This window comes from Chelmon rostratus, chromosome 1, assembly GCF_017976325.1.
Source record: "Chelmon rostratus isolate fCheRos1 chromosome 1, fCheRos1.pri, whole genome shotgun sequence".
Lineage (NCBI taxonomy): Eukaryota > Metazoa > Chordata > Actinopteri > Chaetodontiformes > Chaetodontidae > Chelmon > Chelmon rostratus.
The window spans coordinates 25160321-25187251 of record NC_055658.1 but is presented as its reverse complement, the minus strand read 5'-3'; the positions used below and the strand labels follow the sequence as shown (position 1 = coordinate 25187251).

General features: G+C 43.9%; 1 protein-coding gene across 1 annotated transcript in view; it reads right to left on the bottom strand.

Annotated features, from left to right (window-relative positions):
* nav2a (neuron navigator 2a) overlaps positions 1-21987 on the bottom strand; it is a 105605-nt gene extending 83618 nt beyond the window's left edge. Inside the window, exon 1 of the mRNA XM_041943064.1 lies at positions 21769-21987. Within this exon, the coding sequence (XP_041798998.1) occupies positions 21769-21987 (219 nt within the window). The remainder of the gene's footprint in view (positions 1-21768) is intronic.
* Between the last annotated feature and the right edge of the window lie 4944 nt (positions 21988-26931).

Sequence of the window (26931 nt, the reverse complement as noted above, 5' to 3'; positions counted from 1 at the left end):
CAGCATTGTTAAGGTCAAACCTCAGCGCAAACCTTGACACCCAACATGCATGGTGAGGTGTGTGACACGGTGGTGACCCTTGTTTCTTTGTGTTTGCACTGTAAGCAGACCTGGAGCTTTTCTGCCACGCTACTCATCGGATGAATCACTGCTCCCATGATGCCTCACAACAGGTGTGAGCACTTCAAAAGGCACACATACACACACGTACATACACTCATCTGCAAGCACAAGCTCAGATGCAAAAGGTTTATGAGAGTGCACGGCCAGGCACTGAACACAAAGAGCCTCTGAGCGACGTTTAAATCACAGAGGCTGCATACCCAAACACAAATGCACAGTTATAAACAGACTCTTGAGTGACACACGGGGGCTAAATAAGCCTTCAAGAAGCAGGATTAGACTCTATCCTCTCAATTCTCACAGTCAGCTGGTCGTGGAGAAAAGGAAGTGCAGTGTTGAAGAGCTTTTGTGTGTGTCTAAGCTTTCTTTGAAGTAGTTTCGCGCAGGTAAATTGAGGGGTGTGGAGTGTAATTAAAATCGAGGTGAAATGGGTAGCTGTCAGTCACAGAGCTACAAACTACAGGGGGGTCAAGCAGCCTCAGGGCAAGCAGGGGGGTTGTGAGAGGAAAGGAAAGGGGAAGTGAGCAAGTCTAAACAGGTTGCTTTTAAGTCCTGCAAATGTAACTTTTCAAAAATACAATCCTCACATCACATCTGGTCACCACTGCAACTGTGACATCTCAGGTTATCTCAGATCAGTTTCACAGAAAAAACATGCTGTGTGACACATTTTAAAACTGTGATCTATAGAGAAATTGTACAATGGCCACAAATCAATATTTATATTAAGTGAAATAATTGTGTCTACTCGCAGTACAACTTCACGCAGTCGTCGCCTAGCCTAATTTGCTGCTCAGCTGCGCTTTCAGCTTCTTTTAGCTCATTGTTTTGGTTTCACTACATATTTACTGTTTAGTCACATCTCACTTCTCTTCACAGCCTTGTTTCCAGCAGCAGCCAGTGGCTGTTTTCAGCAAACCAGCCCTGATAAACCCACTGTACACTACCTGCCAAGCAGCAGAGTTAGCAGCTAGCTAAGGTAGCGGTTGAACGCCTAGCAGCTAAGGAGCTTTCTGAGGAGCTGGTGGAGGCAAAAACAAAGATAAAAGGAGGTTAAATATTGAACTTACATTAATCAGTTGAACAGATGTGTGTGTTGCTCTGTGTCTGCTAGATGTTAAATAGGTAACTGTTAGCAAACACGCTAGCCATAACAACCTTAGCCCTAATGTAGATGCTGTTGTCTGAATGTTGGGGAGTTCTTCTGACCTCTAGTGGTCAAAAACATCAATTAATGAAGCTCTGGCTGAGTGGCTATCTTTACAAAATACTCGGGACTACTTTAAGACTCAAAGAAGCTTAAAAAAAGGTGCAGGAGGAAGCCTAGCATGCGGATGCAAAATGTAAACATAAGGAATGAATTACTTGTAACCATTAATAATGAAACCAGCCCCAGTGATGCGTAACTCGCACTGTGGTCCATCCCACCACAGACCAAATGCTACAACATCAGTCAGATGCCTGTGAATCAAAGACCATGTTAATAATTGAAAGCTAGAAAAAACATCACAAGTGCATTAATCTGGATCATGCTTGTTTAACCGCACCTTTATTGTAACTTCTATGATGTGAAAATGGTTTGAAAGGTCAGAGAAAGACAGACGGGGAGGTGGGGGCTGATGAAAAGCAGGCATCCGATCTTAGAGACATTTTAATAAGCTGCATGGTTAGTGATAAAGCATATTGACTCCATATTGACTCTATCAGACAGGAATGAGGTGCCGCTGACTCTAGCCATCAGAGGGAACCACTCTGCATACTGAATAGGAAATTTAATCAAAACTCCTGAGGGTTATGAATGACTGATGAATTGATATTGTCATTATATCAGAAATTGGATTCATTTAATGGATAAGAAGGCAATGTACAGGCTAAGTGGTGGACATTATTACCTCACAGAGGGTCTATCCAAAGTGAGAAGTAGGTTTAATATATTATTATTGTACCAAATTAAATACATATGAAGCACTGAGTACTTAAACCTGTCAAGTGTCAAAGACTGGCACTGAAGGAATCATTTTTACTTATTCTGTGATCAGCTGTTTCTTGATTTAAATAACAAATAATTGCTAAATTTAGATCTAGTTTGGGCAAAATTCTTCTACGTCCACTGTAAAAGCAACATTAATCACTGCTGCTGGCTTAAAATGTGGCTGATACACATATATTATACAAAAACAAATAATCTAGACATCGTGTCTGCCTCGCAGTTACAACTGTAATGGCACAACAACCAGTCAGGTGTATTTGCCTTTGGCTTCATGTTTACTGGGATCAGCTTCAGTCACCCATGAACAGGATATAACAGTAAATAATATGCATGACCAGGATGCAATCCTGAAACATGACAGATAATGTTCATGTTACTATCATTACAGTACCTCATGGTACTCAATTACAGTGCTAACCTCCACTACTCGCTCACATCCATGCGTCAGCACTGTGTGACTGAGTGATCCACATCAACCCGTCTGATGTGAAATGTTCAACAGACACAAGAGGGAAAATCCCTCCATTCCCAGAAACTCCCAGTAATCCCGACCCTCTTCACATGAGATTGAGGGTCTTTTTTAGGCCGTAAATCTGTCAGTGTCAGGGACATTCCCGTCACCAGAGAAAGCAACATGACACTGACTCATTCACACTCAGTCAGGGCCTTATGGAACGTGTCATATGTGGCCTATTGACCTGCTGCTTTGGGAGTCTGTGATGGTCATGAACAAAACCTGGGCCCGGAATGGATCCTTTTTGTTTTTAACGCTGACCATGAACAGCGCAGTCTGAATGTATTTCAGCAGCTACAAACTTTCTACTGTTGTTGCTCTGAACTGCAGCACATTGGGTTTGATGTGACACAATGACTCTGAGTTTACTGTGCAAACATTCAGCTTTCATTCAAGTCTGTTCACATCCATACTCAACCAGTGTAACTGGTAGTCCTTTTAGTAGAGTCACAAAATAAAAATATTCACTGTAACACTAATTATAGTGGCAGTACTACATACTATATATACAGTTTATTGTATATATAGTATTTTTTTTGTCTTCCATGTGTAACTTCTATTGTTTAGCTTTTAATTCATGAATTAAGGTCACTAATTTCTTGACGTATATATCTGGTAAGTTTGGCCTTTCTTGTTTCATTTAGATGGTGTGAGTTCTATATAACTGTTTATTTATATTTTTAACTTGTGTGGACCTCAGGAAGACTCACAAAATTTGCGGGAAAGTAAAGGGGATCCAAATAAAGCACTAAAGAACAGCAGCCCATCCCCTCCACCACTGTACAAACAGTGGGCTCAGGCTGGGTTGAATAAATTGACACTGTGATACTTCATCTGGACTCGAATCAAAGATGATGTCTAGAAAACAACTGGTCATGATTTGTCAATTCACAAGCGTGCGTTGCATGAAAGCCTGGACTCCATGTGCACGTTCACTCAATAACCTCCAATTTAAGCCTTCAAAAATGACACAGAGTCAGTTCTTCAAAGCCCGTAACAAACAGCGATGAGTCACTCATTCAGACAGCTGTGTCTTCTTTTCCTCACACAAACAAATCTGCCTCACATCCCGCATCCCTGCTGGCCCGGTTCGCTGAGTCACCAGGCTGGTGTGCGATGCCTACAGAAGGGCATGACGCACACAGGCCATCCCCGCAGCGCCCGGTCAGCCTGGGCGGAGAGATGGTGAGGGCAGCCAGGGCACCACACTGGGCGAGTGCCCTTGAGTTGAAAGGGACTTTCTGAAGAGGGGAGAGTGAAAAGTGAGTTTCTGTTTTGTCCGGATGGCTCAGCTGCAGGTGCAGAGGCGTAAGTTTAGCAAATGTCACGAAATACCACGACGGAGGCTGATTACACAGTAGGAGAAGATAAGCAGATGTGTGTGGTGGCAGTGGTGTGTGCTGGTGTGTGTTCGTGTGTTTATGTGTCACATTACTTTGCTCTTAAATCTCTGTTGTTGTTTGCACTGACTCGGACTTGTTCAGCAATAACCCGCTTGCTAATCAAACACTGCTGTGATGCTGATATAAACACTTGTGTCATTGCTGGTTGGTGAACCATTTATTAAAGTTAAGAAAACAACACCTTAGTTTTTAGGTTCGTGTGGGTCAATTTTTAATATATGTTCACTCTGTTAAGTTTTTCTGCAAAAAACGCTCAAATAGGAAGAATGCTTGTCACCTCTTCCCTAATCACCAATAGTTTAAAAGTAATCAAATTCAGTCAAATACACAGCAAGCCTCACTCTGCACAAAGGAAGCTCCTTGTAACTACGACGAGAGTGAATGAGACATTGTCTTCTGCATCAAGGACAGCATTTTTTGTTTTTTGGAGCCTGTTGGCAGCACACGCAGATTCACAGCATGGTGGAGAGCACTGATGTTACATATAGAGCCAACTGGTGAGAGTCAATCACAGAGTCAACTCAATAGAAAAAGCGGGGCCGAAGTGCAAACAAGTGAGACACAAGTGGGTTAAACTAGAGAAACACCCACAAACATTCCTGTTCAAGTTTCTGAACTCTTACAACTTACTACTTCTTCTGATGATCAGTAAAATCTTAATGAAACCAAAACTTTTCTGGAGGAACCTATTGGCGTTGACCACTTCAGCTCTTCATTTAGTTGAAAATCACAAAAACAGCAGCGGACTTTTAGCTTGGCAATGCCGTGGAGCACTTCCTGTCCACCTCGTGGGTTCTCGACTGAGAGGTTTGTGAACTTCCTCAACCTGTTGGGGAACATTTAGTCTTTCCTTTAAAGTTCATGCATTTAAAAGCCAGCAGCTACACTTTTCACAAGACAACAGTAACACACACAACACCTCAGGTCTGTCCACTGAAGCACAGTTCTCACATGTGTTGACGGCGCACGGCTTTCCGCAAAACAATTACGTTGATAACTTCAGGACTATTAGCCTTATTACTTTCAGGGTTCAGTAAGCAACCTAAAAAGCGCTGCACTTAACACGCCATTATGAACTAATCTGCCGACATGAGCGAGAACTATAAAGAGAACTCAGCAGGACCAAAGCTGCTATAAAGTGCTATCTCTCACGAGAAGCTTTCATAAGGAGCCAGGACTGAAACAGCTCTCGTTCTAATTCAGGTAATGGCACCGAACCGAGTGCTGAGTCTACAAAAGACGTGCTCTGATAACAGGGCTTTCTTCTACCTGTTCAAAGGAAATCTACCTTTGAACGTAAAGCGCGGAGCCAGCGAGATGAAGGCCTCTTCAACTGACCAAGTTTAGGACGTCCAGAGGTTTATGAGGTAGAACCGAATCCCAGCGGAGAGCTTTGATTCATTTGTGGAGCTCACAGTGTCCGCTACCTGCTGCTGTCGGGGGGGCTTCTAAAGTAATTCCTGGCAGACTCCTGGAGATCTGGCTCTACCCCGACGTTTTCTATTTCAGGCTGACCCTGCCTCTTAAGTTTCTTGCATAACTCCCAGGTCCCCTCGGTTAATGTCTGACGTGGATACAAACAATTTACCTTTGCTGTGAATGGCTTTCTTAATGTCACTGTCCATTCACTTCATGGCAGCTGTCAGGGTTCAGAATGAACACATCACTGCAAAGAAAATTCTTCTTAGTTCATCAACATGGAGTTCGCTTAAGCAAAAATCCATTCATAGCACCCTAATAGCCCATTAACTCCCGTCCTCTTCCCGCTCTGGTTTCCTACCATTTTGTAGTTTTCGCAGGAGAAGCGGCTGTAGGTCCTGGCCGGCACCCTGAGGCCTCCGTACCTCGCCATGTGGACCCGTCACCTTAAGAAACCACCAGCTAGAGGTCCTTAAACTTCCAGAGGGCCAACAGACGAGCGCGCTCTGTCATAAAGGCGCGGTGGAGAGGGTAAATATAGCCTCGCTGTTTGATGACTATCCCCCTCACATCTCTGTAACAGCCCTGTCAGTCTCTTACTGACTCTGTATGAACAGGACAAGCTTCACTCCTCTTTATATGCACTTCCCTCTTACCTATCTCTCCCCCTCAGACCGCCTCAGAGTAAAGCCTCAGACATCCTCTCCGGGTGTCATTCACTCTGAGTCAGACAGCCTGACTGAGTTCCCTCTTCTGCTGCAGGTGGAGAGACAGACGAGCAGCAGAAAAAAAACCAAACAAAAAAAACAGAAATGGAACATTTACATTTTTTTACCACTCTGTGCTTTCTGATTTAATCTCAAAGACGTGTCCTGGTCATTGTAATTAAGCATAAGAAGGATTGTGGGACATTTTCAGCCACATCTATAGCACTAAAAGATATTTTGGAATTTTTTCTTTATGACAAGTGTAATTCTTTATAATAATAATGCTTCACTGTAAAAACTACATTAGACACACATTAGAGAATATTTATCTCTGCCTTAATACATGTATGAAAGGGATCTTTAAGTATTCAGGATGCTTTTTTTAACTAAAAAACATATTTCAACAAAATGCTTATAATATACATGATCTGTTGTGAATGGAGCAAATGTGGAAATTGGCCCAGAGTAACATGTCATTCTCAGCCTGACTGATTACCCCATTCTGCCCGTGGGCCAACCTTTGATGGTATACCCCCTCTGCCAAGCTGTGTCTTGTGCGACACTGGCTCACGATGATATGTGTGAACCAGGCAAATTTTTCTGGTGCAACGGGATGCCTCTCGGAGCTCCGGACCTGACTGACAGAACACGTGAGAGTTTTCTTCCTCTGACACACCTGGTGTTGTACGTTACAGCAGAAGCCCACACACACCGACAAGCATGAAACATTAGTGCATATGGGAGGTCTCAGATCTCCCTCGCTGAGTTGTGTTAATGTTTCAATACAGCTATTGTGATTCAACCAGAAAAGTAATGCGCTGGCACACAGACCCTGCTCCATATTCATACGCATGTAGAAGCTGCCCAGAACAACCTCATAGTTCAACTGCCGGTCTCACTGAGGAAACTCAGGAACCGGTCGCCCTGCTTGGCATTTTGCTCAAAATCATACTAAACAAGCAAGAAGGTGTCACACTGGGGTCAGACATGTCCTTTTTATACAAAAATTTGTTAAAAGGAAGCAACACACTGGCAGCCAGAATAAAACAGGGACTAGTGCTGACAAGGTCTGCACAGCGGCCTTGTCCACTTGCTGCAGAAGCTAACTTCAATAGGTTTGTATGAACTGAACGACATATTAGTGGAGAAAAGTGGACGCTGGCTTTGGAGTCAATAGCATTAAGACAGCGAAATTATCATGCATTGCCTCCCACTGTGTGATCATTGTCAACTCTTGAGATTCTTAAAGGATTTCTTGATCTTAACGAATTATAAAAATCCTCTCAGCCATCTTTAACGCTTTTTCACGCTAGTTCTCTCCCTCCATGTCACCTCATTGGCGTTATGCAAAGGACATGACACATATTCTCATTTGCAGGACCATGTTGAGCCTCATCGATAAGGAGTCAGCAGCTCTCCATGCTGCGGCAGGCTGAGGGCGACATGTGGCGGCACAACCCCTCTGACCCAGTCTGTGCCGGCGAGCAGATGGCTGGTGGGAGGATGATGGATGAACTGATGGATACACTCACACAATAATCTAACAGAAGGATGCTGGGAGGAGAAGGAGTCATCGATAGGTGCAGGTGTGCATTACTTTCTCTGCCACACTGAACATGGAGAGGAAACCGAGACACAAGTTGTGAATGGAGGAACCTTCCTCAGCTTAAATAAGTCGACACTGGGTGAAGAGAGTCGTCTGTCGGTGAACATTTGCAGACACAGACAGATGGCCCCTGAGAAATCAGTGTTCCTGGTCTGTTATGATATGACAACAGAGGACTGCAGTCTGCTCTGCCAGCTGCTGGGCTGCTGTGATGCTTTATACAGGACACAATGACCGCATCCAGTGCTTGACCAACACAAACAGGATGCCTCAATAACAAACTGGACTGAGGCATCCTGGTGGTTCTCCTCATCTTTCCAACTCTACAGTCTGATGAGGGCAAAAAGGCCAAAAGATGCTAAAAACTGCTGCACTGGGCCTTTCAGTGTAACACTCTAAACAGCAGGGCCGGCTTTGAGACATCCTCTTTACATTTTGTAGGTTGCAGGACAAATACAGTGTTTCAGATAAAACCAGACGTTCAATGAGACAAAGCAAAAAAAATGAACTGGAGAAAAGAAAGTCTGCAAAGATCAATCTTTGGATTTTAAGAATATTAGAACATTCAAACGGTCCAATAGTGCCCAGAGTGCCAAACCGCATTGAAGTTTTTTTTGGTTTGTTCCTCTTCTTGCACTGTGATTCCTCATTTTTCTATAATCTTATTTCATTTTTTTTTTCTGCAGCAGTGTGTTGGAACCCGTTTCTGCCACACATCCTGAGCACATTTACACTAGGAACTTGTCCCACAAGCAGTCGGAGATCAGTGAAAATACATGCAGAACTGTGACGATGTACACACCTTATACTGCGCTGGATTCCTGCAGTGTCTCTGAAACACATCTGCTATCAAAGGAAGGCCAACAAGACAGAGGAAAGAAAACTAAACTGAGATGTAGAAAGACTGGGGTGCTGACAGAAAGATTGAAGGTGTGAGAAATTCATTCAGAGTGTAAACACATGAGTTGCATGTTCTTCAAACAGTAACCATATGGAAGCACCACATTTCTCCCTACTCTCTCTTCTCCATCACCACTGCAGCTGGAGCTGCTTCTTCTCCTTCCCGGCCCCCAGCAGGACGCACCATGGATGGCTTTTGGTCTGGGGGCCCCTGACAGCTACTCCCCGCCTCTCGGGTCTCTGTTGTACTCAGACAAGCCTCACAAGTGGCTTTAGCCCGCAGAAAGCTGAAACAGGCCACTCTAAATGAGCCCTCATGTCTCTGCTTGCTCTCTGTTTGGCACATGAAAGACATGTGGCTTTGTGAGGCATGGAGGCCATACCAGGCACATGCTAGACAAAACGACTTGGCCAGAACTCTGAACTTTAGATTATGAGAAACAGAGTCATTCATCAGAAAGCAAAGAGACTGGGTGTGCATGTGTGGTCATCATACATGCAATACATAAACTGATCTGAAATATGTGGATGGAAGAACCATTTGCACACAAGAGTGACAGTTTTGATAATGCTTGTGCAAAACCAAACATTCAAACGTAAATCCAGAATATGATAATACTGAATCATGAATACGAGTCTTCTAAATCCCCTAAATTGGTGCTTTGGTGCTGCACAGTAAAATGCCACAGCAGTGCCTGCCATGCAACATCTGATCAGGACAAATCCTGAGACATGCAGTCTGATGCACATGAGGGCACAGCAGCCCAAAAGTGTTATTAAAGAGGGCTTAGCTTGTCAGTAATACTGTAGGAGTGAACAAGCCATGATTTCCCTGCAGAGAAAATCCTCAGGCAGCTGCCTCATGATCCTTAGAAAAGCAGGTACAGTAGCAGTGAGGGTCAGGAAACTATAATGACAAGGCTTCACCCACAATACAGCATCTTAGGTACTGTAGTTTTGAGTTCTAGAATTCAATTCAAATACAATATCATTGCCTTTTGCTGACTCAGCAGGGGTGTGAAAAATGCACCTATGAATGCTGCTTCAATCTCCTCAGTTCAAATCTGGCCAGAGACCCTTGTTGAATGTCATTATCCATCCAAGTTTCAGGTGCACTGACATACTCAAGACCTTGCCTGCATGCTCTCTTCATTACGGGCTATCAAAAATGCATGAAATGCCTATAAGTTAATCTGCAAAAACAACCAAAAATGTAGGCTGGAGAAATCTGATTCCAACTCACTGAAAAAATTCTGAAAAGTAGCAAACACAGGTAGCTGAATTGAGCTTGCTTCATGTGCTGTATCACCTAGATGCTTGAGATTGACCTTTACAGACAATAAAGTCTTTACTCAGTCAACAACATCACCGAAAGAGCGACCGAAAAATCGAGCGAACGGTTAAAAACATTCTGCAGCAACTATGTGCACAAGTGAGCTCCACACGTACAGTGTTACACACAGACACACAGAGCAGCACATGACGACTGCAGCATACACCTGAAAGCAGCAAATACAGTTCATCCTTTTTTTCCTGCTCTGTGCATTGTGACGTGTGTGAGGATTGCACACATAAATCATGCATTTTGATTGATGATTCATAGGTCATATGTTGACATAAGGACCAAGACAATCAAATAATCAATAGAGGTGTATTAGAACAGAGAGGATTATTGACATCGACTACACTTCATAATAAAAAAGAAGGTCATTTTAATTTCTGGAAGTGTGTGCACGTGTTCAAGTGTGCATTCCTGTAATCCCTTTGTCATTCTCTCTCTCTCACACACACACGCACATGCTGACCCTGTGGCCCACCGGCCTCCTGTCAGTCATGCTGTGTGGAGGTTAGCGGTGTGTAATTAAACCAGCGTCCTTATCGGCACATCTCTAGACTCTGGTAATAACCTCCTGTGCTTCCATCTCCCCTTCCTCTGTGGGCTTACAGCAGATTCAGATAAGGACCTCAGCAGAAAGAAAGAGAGACACAGAGAAAGACAGGGAGAAAAGAGAGAGAGAGCGAGTGTCCCATCCGCCTGTGTTGTGTGTAAACTCAACAGGGTGCTCATTATTTAAAATGACTTCTATTAAATCTGCTGCTTCCTGCTTTTATCATGTACATCAGCTATTACAAAGGTCCTTTTTTACTCATTTGTTTTCACCACATGACCTTTCTGCACCTGACCCACTCTGTATTTTATCACAGTGTCCCAGATCCTGTTGAATATTTACCATGTCTGTGGTACTGTACTTACATCACAGCAAACAGCGGGCAACAAAGCAGAACCAAAGACCGTCCTATTCTTATACATGCTTGAAAGGAGAATGAACACACACACACACACACACACACACACACACACACACACAAATGTGCTGCAAAACTCCAGTTAAAGTCCTCGCTAAGCCTATTTTAACTTTCCATGCAGACATCAAAGTGAAGCTGGTATCAGGTGAGGGGAAAACCGGGATCCACGCCTTCAGCATTTTCTTCTGATATTAAAGCGGCCGCCGCTAATCCATTGCGTGCCGGCAATCCAACACCACAGCTACCGTAAGGCTTTGGGCTGATGAGACAAGAATTTTTACTGATACATAAACACACAGAAAAGGAAAAAATCTAAGTGAGACATGTCCTGAAGCTGCAGCGTCAGGGAATAAAGGCAGGATAAAGATGTGAACACTGTATTGATAAAAGGACTGTCAACAACAGAGAAAAGCCTATAGGGCTGTGATTTTAAATTACATATGCATGGAAACTAACTAACACGGTAAAGTTTTAACTGCCCCCTGGTGTTTGACCTTTGTGATGACCTGGAAATGTTCAGCCTACCAGTTTCATGGTGAAATTCTTCTGCTCCCATCGGCACAGCATCAAACTCATCTTGTTCCGTGCAGCACCCTTCCTCAGAGACACCTGCCTCACATTGAGGAGGACTGTTGGTTGGCCAGCCAGGCCCAAATATAAGCCATCACAACCAGGTCTAGACCAAACTGGACCCAACAGAGCTGCAGCAAAATAGAAAAATCCACAGAGTAAAAGAGAATCCAGAGAGGAGTTTGGAGAAAAATGTCCTGAATGAGTGCACCATGTAGATCCAGAGGAAATAGTAGAACTGCTGCTTGCCTGAGCCCCAGCAGGTCTGTGTATGCCTGAGGGGGGGAGCGCTCAGCGCCTCCAGCTTCACTCCACCCACTGTGGGACACAGAGGAGGGAAAAATAAACGCAGGAGGCGAAAGGCAAGAGGAGCTCCGTGGCCTCTGCTGCCGCTCTGAGAGGACGCCAAACCAAACGCACCAAGAGGAGGAGGAGGAGGTGGATCCCCCCTTCCCCTCCTCTCCTGCCCACGGCAACACATTGTGCTATTGCTCTTCAATGGACCATCGGTCATATGGGGAGGAGAAAGAAAGAGAAAAGGACAGACCTCTTAACCTTCTACACCCCTCCCCCGATCGTCGAACCCCTCTGTGACAAAAAGTGAGGAAGAAGGACAAAAAAAAGGGATGATCAGTGCACCCTTGATAACAGTGGGGAGACGAAATAGTGGGGAGGTGCAGAGCTCAGAGGCCAAACCACGGAGAACTCAACGCTAACCGTCCCTTTTCTATTTATTATTTCTTTAACCAGCTCCTCTGCTGTCTGTTAAAAAAAGCCAAGTTTTATTTTCCCCGACCAGAGACGGAGCAGTCCGGTCTGTGATCAGCCGTCACCCACATCACATTGTAGCAGCTGCATGTGTGTATTTATGTGCATGTGTACAGCGGGTTCATAACCTAAGCATTTATGTATGTGTGAGTGTGTGTGTAAGAGAGTCCACAGCACAGGATGCCCTCCGTTTGAGCGTGTTCCAACCCCCTGTGCACACACACACCCCACCACCGACCACAAATTACAAGCTGAATTTGAATTTTGGGAAAGGCCCAAGATTTACAGAAAGTTCCCACAGTAGGGGGATGCCTGATCACTTCCAGCAGGCTGAACAAAAATGCTTTAAGCCTCACGAAACAACAACAATGCTGAAGTCCTTTAGACGATATAAGGTAATGACCTGTGATATTTTCGCAGAAATGAATGTCTGACTTGCTTCTCCACTGCCAAGTCCTAAAAAGACAACAGCTCTGCAACTTATGGCTGGTTCATGACCGCTTTCGCACTCATTGTCTGGTGGGAAATTATGCATTTTATGTTTCCAGTTTGTCTGAAATAAAAATTTTAGCCGCAAGTGTTCAAGCGCCACTAAATTTCACATGAATTTCATAATCAATGCGCTGACAGCACCAAGCTGTGTCGCTGCAAGGCAATACAGAGGAAAAAGAAAAGACATTGTTCAATTTTCTAGCCACAAGTAACAATGGAAGTCAAAGCAGCTGAGCTTTCTGTGTGTGTTTTCTTTTTCAAATGAAGGTAAACAGCGGTCGTAGCTTTGACTTGTGGTTTTCAGAGCATTTGTTTCGATGTCTGCCTGTGCGGTCGGCGAGCAGCAATCGCCACCATAGACAAACCAGAAAAGAGAAAAAAAGTGTCACTTAAAAAGGCAGGTACAGGGATCATGGAGGTCAGTCGGATTCATCCTCTGGGGACCATGAATGTGTCTACAAACTGTCATGGTAACCCATCCTATAGTTAATATAGAGATATTTCAGTCTGGACCAACCGACATTACTTGAGCCATGCTGCTGGCTAGGCTACAGAAAACTGCATCCATGAGCAATAAACATCAGTGGATTCTGCAGGTGACTATTGCAGCATTGGGAATTAAACTTTTCTTTTGAAACTATACTGAACATGCAGTACTTTTTCTCAGCTGTGTAGTATTTCATCAAGGTAACACGCCACTGAAGGAAACCCATCCACTCAGCCGGCCACACCACGGAAACAGCAGTCCCCCATTGCTCCTAACCAGCATTGATTTAATGACATTCTGGGTCTACAAGAGGAGAATATGTCAGCATTTAGTGCTTGTATTTAACAGTTTTAGAACAGGCCTTCAACAAGCTCATTAAGTGCAGCCGCAGTGAATGGGCTGAGTACGGTTCCTTTCACAGCCCCAGATAAACCTCAGTGTGTCAGGGACAATGGGGGGATAACCCAACCAGGAAGGGCTCTTTGTTTTGGGGGATCCCCACCTCTGAGCTCTTGAGGCTGGGGAGGAAGATTGGGGTGATGGTGGGGGTGCTGGGATGGCCCTGTTGCCTGGCTGTTCTGTCCTGAGTGAGGGGTGGGGGTGAGGGACATATGGACTCGCTAGGGTCTACAAAAGCAATGGGATGGGGGTCTACTGTGGAGGTAATGGTAGACTGACTACTTTATTCGTCATTTTTATTGACTTCTACTCTTTTACATCACATACATTTACCGTCGTACGGGGTGACATTAACGTCAAACGTTGGCACATCTACTTACAATCACACCCTATCTCAATCTATGACACATGCTTTAAATATTGAACTTCTGATCATTTCATCAAAGGTATCAGCATTAGAAAATCTAAATTTATTCAATTCAGATACATTTTCTCCCGTCTAATGTGTCCCAAACTTTGACATTTACGACACTTAAATTCAAGGTGTTGGAGAAATTGTAAATGACAAAGAATGATGTGTTATGTTCATTCATCAGCTAGATGGTCGAGATGTTTTTATATATATTCATGTCTTGCGTGCACCGTGTTCGTGTGTGTATATGCACTTGTGTGTGACCATGTGTGTGAGATGGGGAGAGCTGGTGTGTTTAACATCACTGAAAAGCTTCTTGAATGGCAGGTTTACAGGCCCATCTTAGGATTCAACACTTATCAGGGAAGCGTAGAGACTGTCTGTGTTGTATCAAGTTAAAATCAGTGGAATAATATATACGAGAGCACAGCTGAATGGAGAGATGTGAAAATCCACTCCGTCATCTTTTCACAATCAAACAGAGCCGACAGAAAGCCAAGAAATATTTTAGAGCTTCATTCATGCCTGTTTACAGTGAACAGCAACATCAAACTCAAGAGCTCAGCTGAGAATCGACCAGACCTCTGCAGCTGGAAGCACATTGTGAACCATTAAATATATGGCAGCATATTGCGGTGTTATATAGCAATCTGCTGCATCTAGGCGATAAATTCCCCAAAGCCCCATAAATTCATTCTGTAACTGTATGCATGCACAGCTACTGTGCAGCAGGTATGGTGGATAAAAAACACAAGTTGAGAAAAGTAGTAAGAGCGTTAGATATGACATTAAAACTAAGGGTTCATTTACAACTTGTCTGAATGTCACTATTCATGTTGCCTTCATGAGCACAAATCTCAGAAATGACAATGGTGAGTTTTACATACTTTTAAAAATGTGTTCTACATATTTTTTCTCTTTCATATAGTCAAAATTTATTTTTGCTTCAATAATATGTACATATATATAGTCTACTTTTTTTATTTTGTGTTTCTGTTTGTTTTTCTGCTGTAATACCCACATTTCCCCGGCTAGGGATGAATAAAGTTTTAACTTATCTTATCTCACAATTATGAATGTTAAGAAAAATGTCCCAATGATGACTTTTACACAGCATGAGATGTTCGGTGCTCTCCAGCATCTCATTCTTCTAACGCTGACCTGCAGACATGATCGGTTCTCTGCTGGCTCCGCAGAGGTCACGGCGTTATCCAACCTGCCTCTCAGTCCTCGTTGACCCTGGGCACGGGCCTCTGGGGAGGGTGATTTCAGCCCCGCTGACCTCTACCTCCTGGCCTCTCCTCCTTTTTCCACACAGCCTTCTGTTTCCAGACAGAGATGGAGCTGATTGTGTTAGTCTAACCGCCTCTGCAGCGCCGTTTCCCCAGGGGGCGCTACTCACAATCACCCGTTTGTCTGCACCAACGGGCGCCCTGTGATGACTAACGTGAGGAAAGCAGAGAAGGAGAGAAGCTGAAGCGGGGAGGGCGCCTTGGGGGGAGATCAATAGAAGGACGTTGACTCAGGAGAAGCAGATGCCCGACCTTAATTAATATGGTTATGTCCACAGCCATGACCTCACACAGGAAGGCGAGGGGACAACCGCACAGGAAGTGGAATCTGATCGAGGCGCATTAGGCAGAGATGAGGTCATTACGACTGGAGCCAACTGCCATATGATCATGTATATCCTCAAAAAAACCTGAGCTTTTCACAATGTTTATGCAAAAACCAGAACATTTTCTCTTCAAATTTTTATTTCTAGAGAAGAGAAAACATCCATGAGATAAAAAGTGATAAAACAAACAACAATCTGGACTATAGTTGCTCATATTTCATGTAATTATGAATTTAACATCTAAATCAAACCAATGCCTAAATTAAAACATATACTAAAAAAAACATCCTGGAGTAACGTTTTTCACATCAATAAAACTGGTGCAGGAAAAGGCTGAGCTAGCGTGTGTCACACTGGAAAGCTGCTCAGGTGGCTGCTTGAGGAGAAGCTGCCTCCTCATCCTCAGACTTCAGGCCTGCTGCTATCTCACCTTCTGACCGACTCTGCTGGTGTCACAGCATTTCAAGGCATCCTGACGAATCTGCAGGACGGCCGTCTCTGTGTTCCCTGAGAGGGGACGCAGAGGTGTGTTGTCCCTCTTATCGGCAGCAACACGGGCTTCCTCCTGCCTGATGCTGATAGTAACACGCGTGGTCGCTGTTGGGCGAAAACCTCTTATCTCCAAAGTGTCAGCTTTCAGGAAAACAGCCTTGATTTCGGCTTGAAAAAAACAGACTTTTTGACACTTTTTCTGACAGAAGTGCCGTTTTCATGTGACAGCTGTGACAGATACAACCACAAAATGATGAAGTGCGTGAGCTGAATCATGAGGATCACTCACATGAGGTAACAAGACGTCTCCTTTTCCCCTCTGCTCTTTGTCTGATCTCCTGCAGTCTGTTAAAACCTCAGTTACTCCTTTGAACAATGAACTCTCCAACAATGAATCACTAAAACATCCATTAAATATGGCTTTAACTTGCAGCGCCTCCTAAAGAGACATACGCGTATGTGTGGCCCTTTGTCATGCTAATAAAAAAAAGCAGCAATAAAGTCACCCAGACCCCCACCAAATCTGTCCTCCTCTGGGCGGGTAGGAGGGCATTAGCAATCCAATGCAGCACGATGGTGCTCTGCCTTTCACTCTCACCTGCAGGGCCGGGTCTTCGGGAGACTCCGGCTGGATGTAAAAGCCATAAAAAAAAGGCATTATTGCCTTTCACAGGATGCTGGGGGAGGAGGGGGAGGATCCAGACATGAGAGAGATCTCCTCTAAGGGTCAAGGGAGATGGCTTTTAAAGGCTCATGCTGACATTTGCAGACTGAAGATGCGGATATTAAATATTTTGCATCATTTGTTTTAACCTGATCTGTACAGCATCATGCGCAAAGCTCTGTTAGGTGGTTTGTTGGTCTGGAAAATCCTCCAAAACAGCATCTTGTCCATCATGAGACAGCATAACTTTTTATTGTACATCAGGTGCAACTACATATTGTCATTATCAAATGCAACTCAACTAATGGTAGTCGTTTAGCAGCTGTTTAAGGCTACACTATGCATTTAATGCTACAGAGGAATCACCAGCATTAAATTAAGAATTGAAATTTGCATGAATCAATTACCTGGCAACAAAATATAATGTCATTCCCAGTTTTCCTGCCTGATTTTTCATCAAACACAGTCTAATCTCTACACCCCATCGCCAAAAATCAATAGCTTGCCATTAAGGGTCATTTAATTAACTCTGAATCCAAAATAATGAAATGAGTGCACACGTGTCACTGAGTATGGTGGTTTGGTTGGTTCAAACCAATTCCCTGAATGAAATTACACCCAATTTAAATAATTCAAATGAGGTAAATTAAAATCTCGGGCCATTACACATCTTAACAAACATCTTGGATTAACGGATCTCTGCGTCACTGATCGTCTATACCACAGTGATTATTTAATATCCAGACTACACTCTTCTCCTGGTTTGGGGGTCTGTCTAAATTGTGGATCCTGCTTTATTTGCAAGGAGATCATCTGAGTAAATATTAGCCAAGGCGGCCTGTGACCCTCTTCACAGGTCCCACTACGTTTTTATGTGATTGGGATTCAGTTCTCAGTCCGAGATGAGCTTTCACAGTGAGTGTAATAAAGCCAGTCTTTACACAGAGCCTGACTTAAGCCTTTATGTGAAGCGATACTTATTAAGATAGGAGCTCCTTATCACACCAGCACATGGACAAATCTCTCTCTGTGGCTCTGTGTGTGAATGAGCATGTGAATGTGTGTGTGTGTGTGTGTGTGTGTGTATGTGTCTCTTCTACATGACTTATAAGGGTCCGTGCACGCTCCACATAGCATCACAATTCATTTTTCAGGGTCTCCTACTGTGAATGTGGCTTTCAGAGTCTCTTGGTTTGAACCTTTTCTTTTTCAAAGCTGTAGCTAAGAATTAATGAGCTGGCAACAATGAACACTTGGATTACAAAGGGGGAAAAAAATGAAAGAGTGAGGGAGCGAAGGGAGAGAAACAACACAGAGAGAAGGAGGTCGGGATAAAACTGAGGCATTAAAGATGAATAGAGAAGCAATGACTGTGGCCTTGAATGACTTGAACACACACTCAGACGCGCGCACACACACTATCTACCGTTAGTGTTTGTGAATGGAATAAGGTGTAGAGCAAAAATTAGCCACTAGAGGGCAGCAGAGTATCTGTGCAAGGCTTTACTCTGTAATGACAGTATGGTAGAAGGTCACAGGTCAGAAGGGGCTGTCATTTCAAATGGTGTCACGCACGAGACGGAAAGACCCCCCCCCCCCCCCACACACACACACACACACACACACAGAGGCAGAGAGAGCAAACAGCTTCAAATACCATTCACACATTTCCAGACTATCACCTTCACATCAGATTCAGCAGATTGTGCCAGACTTAACTTACACACACACACACACACACACACACACACACACACACACACACACACAGTAGCGTCCTCTCTCCTTATCTGTAAAGCTGTAAAGACGGATGTTTCTCTCTGCCTCCTGCTGCTCTCGTTGCATTATGGATTAACTCTTTGTTACAGGTGCACACAACATGTTTGTGAGTTTAGTGCCAACTGGGCCTTCCAGCTGGATGTTTGTGAACAACTCAACTACACTCTGCTATCACTCTACTAATCCTTCAGGTAACTGCTAAGGTGTCCTGCTACACACCTTGCTTTACCTCTGCCTCTGTCAGAGATTTCCTACATTTCCCAGAATGCCTGAAAACACCCCTGGATTCAACCATGGTTTACATACTTTTAATGAATATTTCCTCCTTTCCTTTCCCCTCTTCCTTAAGTCTTGTGGTGGTTTCGGCTTCAAAGCCTGACAGTGATGGAGATAGCCAGAGCACACACACACACACACACACACACACAGTGATGGAGATAGCCAGAGCACACACACACACACACACACACACACACACACACACACACACACACACACACACACACAGTGATGGAGATAGCCAGAGCAAGAGGGCAGAGGGCAATGACTCAAACCTCAACCCACTCTTATGATTGTACTGGATTTTGCTCTATTTGCTGCTTTTGTGGGTGCTGAAATTGGTCTCTCCGCCTCGCCTATGATGGATTTTTCTTCCCTGTATGTCTGCCGAAAGTTGGTGCAAAATGCTCCACAAAGAAGCCCTCACGGCTCGAAAACCTGAGACTTCACTGACGTGAAGTGCTGGATTGCTTTGAGTGAATGGACTTTTCCTGGTTATTACACTAAAGGAAAGAGTCTCTCCATTGTGCCTCCTAAGTGGGTCGTCCTCTTGAAGAAACTCGGCAGCGCCAACACAAGGAAGAGTGAAAGCATCAAAAACATAAAGCAGCCTCCACGTCTCCGGAGAGCCTCGTCTCGTCTCATCTCGCTCTGCCCTCAGAGAAGATTGGGTTCACAGTGAGGACCAGTGGCGTCTGTGCACAAACCCCACAGAGAGTTGTATCTGCACCGACGCCGATGCAGCGAGGAGCAATTCTGCTTCTTAGACCCTCCTCCAGTGCAGTCGGTCCCTGGGGCCAAGCCCAGCAGACACAGTCCAGAAACAAGGACCATAAAACTGAAACAACTAACATTCCTGCCCTCCATTAAAGGGATATCGAACCATGGGTCTGTCAGTTGTTTTCAATCTGAGGACGAGCAATAGCTCAAACAGATGTGGTAAGACACTGAGATGCATTTTATTTAAGCCCAATAAATCATCATTTTAATGGTCAATTCACTGATTCTGGTCATCATTGTGTGTTTCATCCACAGTAATTATTGCTTTTTATTCATTTATATGTGTCTTTATATCTCTTTTTTTATATCCTTCTTTTGTCTCGTTTTGTTCTTTTTGTTTGATTAGTTTTGAATGATTCTACTTCAAATATGCAAAATAAATAAAGTTTTATCATTATCATCTAGTTTATGAGAACAACTATTCCTATTAATTCCTATTATTTTGACAAAACACTTGCCCCCCTGTTTTTCCTTTACAAAAAAATCAAAATACACAAACATATAAAGTTTATCTACTTGAAATTGGTTTGTATTTGTCATTTTATCAACCAGCCCTGATATGGACAATGAGCCGACCGACATATTTTAGAGTGCTCTAGTTTAAAAAGGCCAGCATTGACTCAAAAGGCCTGCAGCAACAGTACAAACAGGAGCTGTAAGGTGATTCCCCTGCATAAACATTCAAAAAACACACATAAAATGTGCCTACCGACACACACGCACACACACACAGAGTCAGCATTGATGGATTTCAGTGCATGACCGCAATATTCACATCACTGCTGCTGGTCAGGCAGGTCGAGGGTTAAACCAGCCGAGGGTGAAGACGGCTGCTTCATCAGCACCACAGGGATGGAGAGAGGGAGAGAAAGGAGGACAGAGAGGAGAGAGAGAAAGTCAAGGAAAGTAGGTCAGCGAGAAAACGTGATTAGCCACAAAACAAACGACACCAGCAGCGGACGCGTGTCGTGTCCGACGGCGCCGGGCTCCTGTATCTCCTCCTCACGCGATCACCATCACGCCGTATTCAGATTTGTCTCGTAAACAACAGTGTGCTGGATGCCTCAGTGGCTCCAAGTCACGCTTACTGTCAAGACAGGTTGCCAAGCATGCACTTGCTGGATCACTAATACACACAAACAGACACCTCCTTCCCCTCACTGCCTTACATGGCGTTAGAGCGATCCCTCTCGCCGTTGCAGCCGTTTGTGTGGGGTTGCTAAGCGCTGCCAATATTTCACAAACACAGCAAAACAGCCACCCTGATATCCTGCTACGCTACCATCCTGGACAGCAGAGACGCAGCCTGCTCCGTCTCCTTCCAGGAACTCACTGAATTTGGCCTCAAGAGTCCGTCATGCTGAACTGAGCCAGAGAAAGTGTGCCGATACTGAAAATTCTGTGCATCTATTGACAAAAAAAAAATCCTCATTCAAAGGGCCGAGAAAACAGGAGGAACAGAAACACACTGACGCAATCTGAAGTGACTGATGGCAGCTGTTGCAAAGAAAGTGACTTTTCATGCCAGGAATGAATGTTTTCTCTTTTTTTGTCAAAAAGACCCAAACTTATTGATTTTACTTCATAATTTCATTCTTGTTGGACAGTAAAATCCATAAAACAGCATCTAGATCAAAATGGGATATAACTTGAAGCCATCACGAATGTTTTTGTAGGGTTATTCATTTGAGGATACAAATTACTACTTAGTAAAATAATACATTAATGTAATTAAGGCACAACTTATCCTAAAATTAAACCTAGACACTAGCTCACAGATTTGGGGAGAGAGGATTTTGGAGGCAGAAATCTATTTTCCTGCAGTGTTCTAAAGAAGAAAGAAAAACTAACTAAACCACATACTGTACCTTACAATGCTGCACAGGTTTGCCTTCTATCACAGCTTGTTTGAGTTTGCAATGATCCTACACCAAGAACACACACATTCATTCAAGAGTGAGTGATAAGCAACAGTACTCAGGTGGACAGACATGTAATGAAAAGACAGTGGAGTAAAACTCAGCAGGCAGGGGCGGAGGTGAGAGTTTTGCATCCTGACCTGAGGGTTTTCTCCAGCCTCTGACACCGGCGCGATGCTTCTCGGGGGTCCTGAACCCACCTTCTGGCCCAGCGAGGGGATGTGGGTCTTGACGGGCGCCGGAGGCAGAGCTAGAGCTGACGGCCTGTTGTGGGTCTGGGGGATGGGCAGGGCGCTGTGCACCGGTTTTGGTTTAGGGAGTCCCGACTTCATCTTTGAGGCCACGAGGATGGCTGGCATCTTCTCCCTGGCCGCCTGATGACCGCACACTCTCCTCCGTCTCACACTGAGAGGGGAATCCTGCTACAACTCGGCAAGACTCGCATACGATCCAGCTACTGGAGAGTGTGAAAGTGTTACCAGCTTGAAGGAACACACATGCGGTTTTCACCTGATCCACCTCTTGGTTGAATTAATGTGTGCAATTTGTTGGTGTCCGGGTCTTGGCTGCTCTTCCTGGATCTCAGCAGGGGGGTGAGCTGAGCTCCCCAACATGCAGCGGAGGGGTTTAAAACCCACCAATGCCACCTGTTTCCTTCTGCTCTTTATATCATGTGGAAAAGACCAAATCCTCCTCGGACTGTTCTGTGTCCAGATAGAAACGAGAAAATCCACTCTGCGAAGTCCAGGAAAGAAAATCAAAATTCCCACCTCACACTAGGAGGAATCCCCAGTTGCCTGGTGGCAGAGCAAGTGTTCCCTTCCATTCATGTCCCGCACTGACAGAGAGTCCGCGATTGGCAAAAGGCTCCTATAGGAAGCAGAGCTGTTCCTCTCCCACAGAGCCCTGTTGATTACACCATCGCTTCAGGATGACCGGAGGGAAGCCCGAGCTCCGTCGAGGAGAAGGGAACAGAGACCGAGTGATGGAGGGAAAAAAAAGAGAGAAGGCAGCAGCGACACGGCGACCACTCGCTTCAGTGACTGCTCAGCCTGTGACTGCACAGCCTGAAACACGCTGCACTCTGCTGCCGCTCTCCCTCTCCCTCCCTGGTAAGTCGTGGTTAGCAGCAGGTGTGGCTTAGATCAGGACTGACATATGTGGAGAAGAGCTCAACACATCTCGTCAGTATGCTCCTGCAGCCTGCCTCTCTCCTTCGCTGCATGTCTTACTTTGTTTTCATTAAAAAAAAAATGCCCATCTGCTTATTTAATCTCATGTTGAAGTTAATTGCTACTCAGATTTGCCGGTTCCATGTGATCCTTTCATTAACTAGTGAAGGACTGTGGCTTGAATCCCACAAGCGTTGTCTTGAAGAGGCAAATTAGTCATTGTTGGTCACATTAAACAATGTACCTTCCATAGCAAGCAACAAATCCTATCAACCTACTTTGAGATTCATTTATGTTTTATTAAAAAAAATATGATTTAAGGAGCAATTTAGCAAAAACTAGATTTGTGCAAAGCCTAACATGGAACTAAAGCAAATGTGCTGTGATATGCAGGTTTATTTCGCCATGTTAGCAGCATTGGGATAGGGGACGGAAATGATGGGGTCGGTCAGCCCATGGGGTCCAGACTGAAACATCTCAACTGTTAGATTGATGGCCATGAAATTCTGTACAGGCATTCATGTTCCCCAGAGGATGAAGCATAGTGAATCTGGTGATCCTCTGGCTTCTCATCTTTCCACCAGCAGGTCAAAACAATCTTACTCATCATCATGAGCTAAAATAGCCACATACACAACACTATAGATCCTAGAGATACACCAATGTCAATTAGAAAGCGATCTAATACCAAAAATACACACAGACAACTGTTCTGCACTAAAATTTCCAACAATAAAATAGCAAGAGCTTCATATGTGTGTTAGAGAACAGTTAACTGATCAGCTGACTGATTTACTGAACCAAATCCGTGTGTCATGCTTCAAGTGCTGCTTGTTCATTTTCAGGAGGTACAGTACAACAGGCGCTGACACTGAAAATGTATTAATAGACTCTCTTCTCTGTATTCTCGCCCTCTTCTGCCTCTATTAAGCTTGCCCCTTTTTTAAGCATGAGGTTGGCCAATTAGTGGACTAGTGTCAGATCAGCCTGACTCCCAGCAGGCTTAGCGAAGGCTGCCGAGATGTCGACTCAAATCCTGCTGCAGAATCGAAGAAAAACAGGCATGAGAGGGAAGCTTCTGCATTTCCCCCTCTTCTCCTCCATCACCAGTTCAGTTAAAGAATTTACTGCATGCAAATCAGGATATGTAAACAATTAACTCAGTTTGAAGCCTTTGGACACATTTCCACTGGACACTGTATGCTTGAAGCAGATTAACAACACTCTGGCATGTTTAACCGGGTGACAGCCATAAAACATTTGCAGTGAGACCAAAAATTGAGTGTGAAATGTCTTCCAGAAGGACTTTGGTGTGGTCTGTTAGGACTGAGAACATAACACCAAACACCGTATGAGTGCAGCCAGTAGCTCATCGTGCTTTGAAAGACAAGTATGACAAAATGAATGTGTATGCCAGGGCTACAGCTAAGGATCACTTTCCATTATTGTATTGATTAACTGATTGATTGATGCAGGCTATCTAGTGCAAGCTGACGTCTTCAAAATGTTGTTTTGTCTGACTGAACAGTCTAAAACACAAAGATGTTCAATTTACTATCACATAAGACAAAGAAAAGCCATATCATCGCATGTGAGAAGACAGAAGTAGTGAATGTTTGGATTTGTTTGTGTAAAGAATCATGCTGAAGTAGAAACAGACAACTTTTAAACCCCCCTTGTGTTTCAAAGCGAAATTGTAAAAATTTTACATGGTGTAAAAGCACAGTTTATTGCTTTGTGCATATAAGTAACTACAGCAGAGCTTGGCATCAGAGTGGGGGGGGGGGGGGGACAGCTAGAAGAAAACATTCAAAGAAAAACATGCGACTTTGTTCTTTGGTTCAATCTATAATGGAGTCATGAAAGCAGATAGAAATGGGCTGGATCATCAGTCAGACAGATGTGCACAGTGAAAGCGAGGCTTTGAGGGAACCAGTCTAAACACTGCTGGTGTCATTATTCTGTAGCCATTACGCTGTGCAATCAACACTTACTTCTCGATTATGCGTTAAAGCAAAATCTTGTCTACTGCCAGTTTAAACGATGATTAATTAAATGATAACGATTATCAACAATGGTAATGACATGGTGGTAGTGTGATCACCAAAGTTAGTGGGATGTATCGTCTAGGAAGCCTGAATGTCTGTGACAAATTTTGTCCTCAACCATCAGTATTTCAATATTCCAGTTCAATTTGAAAGGATCACCTCAGCTCATGCTGCAGCTAACCAGAGGAGCAGATGGAATTAGAGGAAGTACAGATGGATGCAACACACACACACACACACACACACGCACGCACACGCACACACACACACACACACACAAGCACACACACCTCTGACATAGACTTTATAAGAGCAATGATTTAATCCAGGAGAGGATGGGGTTAGTATGTTAATCTTTATCCTGTTACATTAATCCTAAATTATGTAAATACTAATATCTGATTATGATTTGTGTGGTTTTGGTGTGTGTGTGTGTGTGTGTGTGTGTGTGTGTGTGTGTGCATGCAGACGTGATGCTTCATGTGACGACAGATTTGCAGGTGTAGTTTTTTTTATATATTTTTTTTTATCATGGTACAAGTTGATGAGACCGGATGTATTTTTAGCAGTGGAAAGCAGCAGTTTTTAATTTGCTTCAGTGACTTTGAAGCGTTTCAGACGTTGCTGATGGATTCTGGATGTCTTTCAGTCTTTCAGCCAGTCAATAACTGCCTGCATCATTTAAGGTAGATTACATGTTTTCTTCAGACCACTGTTTTGAACTTTATGAGGTACATTTATCGTGTGATCAAACTAATTAAGACTGTGAAGCTAGAATTTCATTTTCATTGCAAATGTTCAATAATCACTAAGTGCAGGCTGCAGATATTCTGCCTTGACTGACTGACAATGTTGTAAGTGGTGATGAGTGAAAATCCAGACTGCCCCCCTGATTCAAAATACACCCATATCCTGACATGAAAACACACACGACCTCGCTGACTGAAACATATAGGAAAACACATTAACTCCACCCCGCCAGGCTCAGATGTCATCCTGTCATGTCTAACGTGGACAGAAGAAAAACAGAGCACGGCGTAGCACAACAAGGGAAACTTCCATTATTTTCCCACCATCCTCTGTGATGGTAAACATGTAGCAGACCCTCGCAGATCACAACACTGCACTGAACAGAGCAGTAAAAAATAAAAAATAAAACAGTCATACGTGATTTATGTAACAAGCTTTGAAGATACCTGATGACAGTACAGTGCAGTCTAATAATAGAGCCGGTTTGGCTGGAAATGGGCGGTATTGACAGCACTAACTGGGACACCCACGGCCGGCTCTGCTCTATGTTTATACTGTATTTCTTCTTGGAATAATAAACAATCGTGTGGGGTAGATGGCTGCTGTGAGCTCTGTGGCAATAGAGAGAGGTTAGTGTCAACAGAGATTATATACGAACTGCATAGATGCTGAAGTACTGAATTATCACCATCAGTAATATAGAACTACTACAAATTGAACGATGGCCAGCTCAGGACACGTCCTCTCTCTGGACGTGGTTTATGGTCTGACCAGGTGCTCAGGCTGAGACCAGCACTGGGGCGCGTTATCGGGGGGGCTTGTTGCTTCAGGTGTCAGTGAAACGCTGATATATGAGGCAGGATATTACAACTCAGGAAAGTTTCTGTATCACGGTGGCGATCATTTTTCTCTCCGTCTGGGTGATCATATGCAAAGAGCAGAAAGACATCATTCATGTTGCAAAGTAATTCATGCGCAATGTGAATTTGCGTGCATTTGATTGAATACAGTGGCTGGTAGATATCATTACATTGTGTTCTGGCAAAAGTTGGGTCAGATTCAGCTGCATTGTTGTATTTACTGTATTTGTCCTCTGCATCACAAGTGTGTCTCACTGAAATGAATGCAAAGGCTGCATTTTTTTAACAGTATTCTGCCTAGTGGTGCAAATATTTATCTGTGCCAAGGAACTATTGTTTCCTTTTGTGCATTTGTTTTTCAAATAAAAAAAAAGTGTGGCAAGTCCAAAAAAGCGCATGGGACAAGATCCAGAATAGTAGTTTGGTGCAGAGTTGGCTCCAAAGCACCACCAATAGTGATATTAAACACAATT